General features: G+C 34.2%; 1 protein-coding gene across 2 annotated transcripts; it reads right to left on the bottom strand.

Moving 5' to 3' along the window:
- Positions 1-768: 768 nt before the first annotated feature.
- Positions 769-4,994, bottom strand: LOC112795765 (KH domain-containing protein At1g09660/At1g09670). 2 transcript variants are annotated; one of them, XM_025837908.2, is made up of 8 exons: positions 4,768-4,994; positions 4,468-4,617; positions 3,714-3,799; positions 3,183-3,322; positions 2,100-2,234; positions 1,895-2,011; positions 1,451-1,594; positions 769-1,368 (listed from the first exon to the last, which is right to left on the bottom strand). In XM_025837908.2, exons 2-8 carry the CDS (start codon positions 4,572-4,574, stop codon positions 1,210-1,212), a joined length of 888 nt encoding a protein of 295 aa, XP_025693693.1. In that variant the 5' UTR covers positions 4,575-4,617; positions 4,768-4,994; the 3' UTR covers positions 769-1,209. The 2 variants fall into 2 exon arrangements, with proteins under 2 accessions (XP_025693693.1, XP_025693692.1); XM_025837907.2 differs by having other exon boundaries at positions 1,895-2,014; positions 4,768-4,972.
- Positions 4,995-7,788: the final 2,794 nt, after the last annotated feature.

The following is a 7,788-nucleotide window of genomic DNA, read 5'->3' as shown; positions in this document are numbered from 1 at the left end:
TTGTTTTGACTTTTGAGAGATAAGAAAGACCCAACTTTGTCCATGTATGTAGAACCTGGCAATGGTTCTAAAAGTCTTGCTGAGCAAACAAACGTGAATAGTCTCAGCTGAAAATATATTCAAAGAGATAAGGATAGATAGTAGGTTACTGTTAAAATCTATAAATTTATTTTAATTTTTAAATATTTTGATGTATTATGCAGTTTAACTGCTACCCTTCAGTCAGATTTTTTTTTTCTACCACATTTTTTCTCATGGTTTTATGTAAATTTATACATTTGCACTTTCTTGTGTGGGAGATTGGGAATTCACTCACATCCGTGTCTTCCCCACATTCACCTGTTCTCAAAAGTTCTCTTCGCATTCTCTTTTTAGACTGCATCAACATACAAATTTAGTTGGGAAGCAACAAAATAGAATTGGATAAAAATGAGACCAAATTCAAATATCCTTTTGATTTATTCCATTTGTTCCTTGTTAAAAAATTATTCGTTCAAACAACTTTAAAACAAAGAATTTGAAAGCCTTCGCAAGAACAAAAGATAAAAAATGATATAAACCATTAAAATATAGAAAATCACCATTACATAAATGGTATTAGAGAAGTAGACTAAAATTAGTCCAAACATGTGATAACCAAGATCGACTACTAATTGCCATACGTGCTTAAGCGACTCTCAGTACACCACTTGGCCATCGTAATTCATAGCATAAATAAACTTACAATTACAAAGCAGATGTCAAAAAAAAAAAAAAAACATGTTGCAATTGCAATACAATCAAAACACTCCACTTGTTTTATTTAGTTTGAGAGTCAATACTCAATACCATGCATATTTATAAATAGGCATAGTATGTAATCTAATGATCTGACAAATTGAAGGGGGAAAAAAACAAATAAAGCAAAAGAAAGAGGGGAAGGGGAATCTATGGAATAGCACCTGCAAATTAGTTAATACACACAGCAAAATGAGGGTCAATGTTCTAGAGGTTAATACACGAAAGAATAGAAGCCAAGGTGAAATGGTCAATTAAATTGAGTGGAAAAACCATCTGTCATCCCAACAAGCTGCTTGAGGAGGCTCAACCCCGAAGGTGTCTCCGGTGAATAACACTGAAAAGGCCATCACAAAAACTCTAAGAGATCAGATGCTAATAATTTAGATTGAGAAAACTGTAGGGTCATGATCCATAGTCATCATGTCGGGGTCATCTTCCTGTTTTGGCTCGCTTCATTCCAGTACTGTTAAAAGGCGACATGCTCGGACTCATGCTTGGACTCATGCTTGGACTTTCCTCCCTCAAAGTACCATTGAGCATGGCTAACTCCCTCAATTGCTGCTTCTTATAGTGATCCAGGGATTCATCCTGGCAGGTTAGCAATGGTTAGCATGAGACACAGAGAGCGAGGCACAATTAAAGTGATCAACTATAAGAAATGTATTTATACCACTGGCTTCAAAAGATTTTCGAGTATCCTCACAGCATGATCCAAGCGATTATCAATTATATCTTCTGGAAACTCTGCCTCCACCAAAACATGCAATGGCTCTTTAAGATGCTCATATCCAGGTTTATCTTTAAGCTTCTCTTCCTATGAAGAAAAGTTGTAAATCAAGAAAAATGGCATACTGTGTGTGATCCCTTTTACTTAAATGGTGGTGTTTTAGTTAGCAGGTGAATCTTTTGTGTAATAGATCCATGTGAATTCTCATGAATCTAATCTAACATATTTTCACCCGACTACAAATTTTCACACCCTTACTATGAAAGCTCAAAAGAATAGTGCTAGGAATAGCGTAAATTGGGGGAGGAACGTCAAATGCAAGATACCAAGGTGAAACAACTGAGAAAAGAATCAACTCAGAGCAAAACACAGTTATACCAACTTTACCTTGATAGAATCCTTCACAGAGCCACAGCCCCTGATGTAAACCCTACATTCTGTCATGGCTTCTACTCTTTTCAACGAGTTCCCACGAGGCCCCAGAATTCGGCCAACGAAATTATACTGCTGAGATTTTAATCAAGAAACTATTAATTGATATAGAAAAGAAATTGCAAACTGGTAAGCAAAAACTGAAGAACATTTGACTTACATTTGGATATTTGTCTACGGGGACATCAAGTCTGATAACTCTCTTAACTACAGGTGTAGCAGGAACTCCTTGCGCTCCTGGCCAACCCATTGGTGGTGTTTGAAATGATGCCATTCTTTGGAGATTTCCATTGTCCTGCACTTGCAACAAATTCACATTGTTGAGCACTCCCTATTTTATAATTAAAATTGTGATAACAGCCCAATCTGACTTGCTACCAAGTTCCCTCACAATTCCAAAAAAATTGTCATCACACTGTTAATTGCCCATTTACAAGAAATTTAGCATTTCAGTTAATAAGCCAAAGAATCTGAGATTTTTGCACTCCTTGATTAATGTTTGACTGCGAGTAGAGGTCGTGCAGAAAGCTAACTGCTGAGATTCTGCACAAATTTGACATCTCATATCCATATTCATCAGTTTAGTTACATGCTTCCTGATTTCCCATCTCTAGCAGACTGCCGGAACTATCCATCCAATCATGTAATGAGCATGATAAAATAAAAAATAAAACAAAAACAAAAACTTATTTTAAGCTTCAGTGCATAAGGGATATATGCATATGTGATATGATTCCATCATGTGGTAACCAAAAAGACATGAAAATGGAGCCAAAATCTAGCGAAACAGCTACAGTGAGTTTGTTCTAACTGTTACCTAGCTGATTGAAAGTATATGGGCTGGTCCTAGGCAGATTAAGAGAAATGAAAAACATACGCTTCTGATTTCTAATACAGATTAAATGTGGAATAACCAAGAAATTTAAAATAATGCCCATCAAAGTACCGACTTCCCAGTTCTTTGACATGTCATGCACCAAAATGGCACGATCTTGAAGCTTTCAGTGATGAAATGCACACAAACAAGTTGCACTAGTGCATTCGAATGCATGAAACACGTTTCTCAAAAATAAGCTTCGAAGTTGAATTCCAGCTTTATATATTAAGTAAGCTCATTTAAAAAGCACAGGTACAGTAAAATATCAATTAAAAATGCATAAAGGAGATACGCATTATAGCAGTGAAATAATAAGACTCGAGAATTATTTGATTGACATTACTAGCATCAATGACTAAGCAGTACCTCTATTGGTATGGTAGGCCATCCCTCCAGATCCGTAGGCCTACTAATTGGATGATGACTTAAGGATCTAAATGGACTATCTGGCTCAAGTCTTTCATGATCCATGAAACCTTGATTGAAGCCTGATATCCGTCTGATTTCTGTAATGCCACAGTACATATTGAGATAAACTAGAAAAACTTACAACAGCAAAAGTGGTATAAGCAGGGCTCTTTTAAGGAAGCCACCAAGTTTAGCAAATGAATAGTATGCACAAATAAATGACACTAAAGAGTGATTGTTTACATGGAAACACCAAATAGACATGAAACTAACAATCCTAGCAAACGATTTGATCGCTTCTATCATTCATGATTTCATGGTTGGTTACTTATCTATCTTTCCCTTTACTATTGTTAAGATATTATTCACATTGTTATAGAAGTAACTATTTGGGATCAAGGAGTCATGACAATATCATATTGTGAAGATATCTATAAATTAGAAACCAAAGAAACTACTGCTATAGGAATGGTTAGGTGATTTTTAAACCTTGAGTCAAGAGCCTTGTACATTGTGGCAGAACTTGCACAAATGGTCCCAACTTTTGCCTCTCTGCCAGTAATTCAGACAAATATCTGCAATTTCTCAGCAATTAATTATGCATCCATACGGCCGCACAATGCAGAAGTAGATTATACTTGAGAATTACAAATTACGACCATTCCGACCATTATTATCAATACAATTTAATTAAACATTGGATCTCATTGATTCACAAACTGACATTGAGCGTATTTGTTTATGCAACCCAATTAAGTTAGTAACCTACTTGTTTTTCTTCTCCTTGAGTTTTTGCAACCTGTTTGGATAAGTTTTCCAAACACACCATTCATAAACAAGTAATAGTCACTTTTAGACTTGCAGAAGCAAGAATAATCGCTCCTACACCCCAAAGATCAAATGGAACAGGTAAAACGGGCAAAAAAGATGTGCCAAGGAAGTGTATGGAAGATTAAGCCATGGCAATTAGTGAATAGTGACTCCAATCCAAGACTCAGTCTAGGCTCATGCTTTATATTAGTGAATCCCCAACAACAGGAGCTGTTGAATAGTTAGTAGAAGATTAAGCCATGGCAATTACCGTCAAGTCACTCAAGTGAAGCAAATTTATGTTCTACTCTATCCGTGATGCGAATTGCAACATTAACAGTGAAGGCACACAGAGCAGCCTTGTTTGAATTGCAGATTTTAAAATAAGATTAATGTGGTGGATGAAAGAAAGAAAATGAAGATGGAAGCTTACCTCTCTCGATCTGAAGGAATGGAAGAAGATGATGACCTAATTGGAGACGGAGGAACTGCTGGAGGAGGGTACTGAAAATAACTCCCAGATGGGATCCTCTCTGCCATCTACTCTCACTCTTTTTCTTTCTTTCTTTCTTTCTCTCTCTCTCTGCACCTCAAAGTCAATCCACACACCTCAGTTAGTTGCTCAGTTAGTTAGTTAGTTACATAACAAACCATAGGGGAAAGTGGACACGAATTCCGCGTGACGAAATTAAAAGAAATAAAGAAAAGGAGAAGGGACGAGGTTGACGGTTACCGTTGGCAAAGCCCTTAGGAGGGGGAGGAGGAGGAGAAGCGGCAGCGGCAAGAGAGAAGAGAGTAAGAGGGGAAGGTAGGGATGGGAGTGGTGGGCCTTTTATATTTCATTTCACAGCATCACTTACCAACTCACTTCTCAACTCATTCACTCTTCACTCTCCAATCTTTTACCGCATTCCCAATCTTCTCTATTTGCCTTCCGCTGTTTTCATTTTTTCCCCACTCATCATAGCATGTGTCACGTGTGTGTGCGCCATTTAATTTTCATCCCTCAAAACTAAATATCCTTTACAGTCTTTTGCTATTTGTTCAAAAAATAAAGTATTTTTTAGAGTAAATACTCAATTCGACCTTTAATAATTACTTCGCAAGAATTACGAGGTCCTCAACAAAAGAAAATGTTAAATTCAACTTTTGAATTTTATTTTTATGGAGCTGATTAATTCTTGTGTCAACAAAAATATAAAAAAAATATTACCACATGATTAATCAATCCCATAAAAATAAATATCAGAAGATGGGTTGGATATTTTTTTTTATTAAAAGATTCGTTGTCTTTCAAAATAATTGTCAGAAATATTTAAAATTTTTCTCTATTTTTTATAATTTCAAATCATTAATTTAATAAAATTTTTAATTGTTTAAATAATTAGATTAATTATTTAAATAGTTAGAGATTGAATATAAATTTTAGAAATATAAAGGATTATTTTGTTCTTTAAATAAATAATTAGAGATTAAAAATAATAATAAAATTAAAATTTATTAAACAACTTAATATAATAAATATTAATATGTTTATGTTAATAAACGATAAAATAAAATATTTCTTTTTAACTTTGTAAAATTATAGTATTTAAAAAGGATAAGTATTGTTTTCGTCCCTAAGATTTAGGGTCAAAATTAAAATCGTCTCTAACGTTTTATTTCGTATTAAAATTGTCTTTTTAAATAATTTTTTTAATGACAAAAATATCCCTTTTTCCACCATTCCACTTTTCTTGTTCTTCTTCTTCCAGAAGAACAAATTCTTCTTCCATTAACAAAACTCAAAACTTCAAATCTTTAAATACAATTAACAAAATTCAATTACAAGAATTAAAAATACCCAAATTCATCTATAATTAAAATAACCAAAAATCTATAAATTTAATTACCAAGAACAATAACAAAAATTAGATAAAAACAAGAAATTCAAAAACAAAAAAATACAACAGTAATCCAGAAATAAGAACAAAAACAAAACCAACAACAAAAATTAGGGAATTAGGAATTGTGATGAATAACATCAAATTCTTTAAATCTAACAACAACAACAGTTTCATATTTTTTAAAAAAACAAAAAGAATGAAACTATATCTTATAAAAAGCAAGGAGGTCGCCGCCACTGCTCTTGGAGGTCACCGTTGGCTGTTGCTGCTCTTGGAGATTGTCGCGCCGTCGAGGTGGAGGTCGTTGGCCGTTGCTGCACTTGGAGGTCGCCGCACCGTCGAGGTGAAGAAGAATGGTTGTGTGTGATTGTAACACCCTAACTTTTAATATCTCATGATCGTACTAAAAGTTTGAGCTTTACTTACCTCTATTCCTTTATTTATACTACGTTTATTTAATATTGAGCATTCGCGAATACAAATTGAAATTCTTATTAAGAAAATGAAAGGTCTTTACTTTAAAATTCTTAATCGGTCAAGGTATGGTTTTGGTTTTAAAGTAAAGACCTTTCGTTTTCTTAATAAGAGTTTCAGTTCATATTCGTGAATGCTCAATATTAAATAAACATAGTATATAAATAAAGGAATAGAGGTAAGTAGCACTCGAACTTTTAGTACGATCATGAGATACTAAAAGTTATGGTGTTACAGTGATGGAGAAGAAGAAGCTGTGTGTGTTGTGACGGTGGAGTAAAGAAGATAGGGTTTGGAGTTAGAGAGGAGAGAGTGTAGGTTTAGTGAAAGAAGGGTAAAATAGTCAAAAGAACGATTTTAATATTAAATAAAATGTTAGGGACGAATTTAAATCCAAAATAAGGTTAGGGACGATTTTGATATTGATCCTAAATCTTAGGGATCAAAACAATACTTATGTAAGAACCATAATTTTCACGTATAACTGTTTTAACAAAATAATAATTTTTAACTGCCCGTAGTTGATTCGAAAATAAAGAAATAATATTTTGAAAATAAAAAGGTGAAATTTAATTTCAAAGAATTTTTTTGAATTGGAAAATGTATCTTTTTCGAATTTTTTTTTATAAAAATGCGTACTGGTGCTTAAGCCGGCAGTGCCGACTCTAGTCTGTTCAGTACCGCGTATTTTGGAAAATGAGATTTTGAAAATTAAATTTATTGTTTTGAAAAGACAAAAATAATTTAGAATCGAAAACCGGACACTAATCTTAAAGGTTTTGGCCCAAAGTAAAGCAAATGGACCTAAAACGCTAACGGATTGGACCGGATCTAAATTGAACCCAAGGCCCAACATATATATGCTCATTAAACGAGCATTTCAGCTCATTTTTACCCAAAATAAGAAAAGGGGCGCTGGTAAGGGAAGAGAGGAGAAGAGGGGTTTTACTATTCACCTCCTCCTTCAAAATTTCATAACTTTTGATCCGGAGTTCCGATTGACAAGCCATTTGTGACCACGCAAAGCTCTCGTCGAGCCCGTCATTTCTAATAAAGTATTGTTGGTAAGATTTTAAAACTCAAACTCCAGTTTCCTACCCTAGCTTTTGTGCATTTTTTGTTATGGTTTTTGAGTAGATTTTGTGATTTTGTTTGTTTATGGGTGATCTAGCATTAGAATATTGTTAGGTTTTTCCCCTAATCTTGTTGAGTAAGATAAGGTCTCACTAAATCCTTGTGTTTAGTTATTTTATAAACCTTAGGTTTGATGTTAGTATATTTTATGATGTTAGATTAAGTTTTGGTGTTTGTTGGAGTTGGTTTGAGGCTTTGGATCGCGCTTGTTGGCTTCGTTTTGGTGTGTGGTGCATTTTGAGAATCAACCAAAGTATGAT

Source organism: Arachis hypogaea, chromosome 4 (assembly GCF_003086295.3).
Source record: "Arachis hypogaea cultivar Tifrunner chromosome 4, arahy.Tifrunner.gnm2.J5K5, whole genome shotgun sequence".
Classification (NCBI taxonomy): Eukaryota; Viridiplantae; Streptophyta; class Magnoliopsida; order Fabales; family Fabaceae; genus Arachis; species Arachis hypogaea.
Note: the sequence above shows the minus strand (reverse complement) of the source record. Positions and strands in the feature narration are given on the sequence as shown.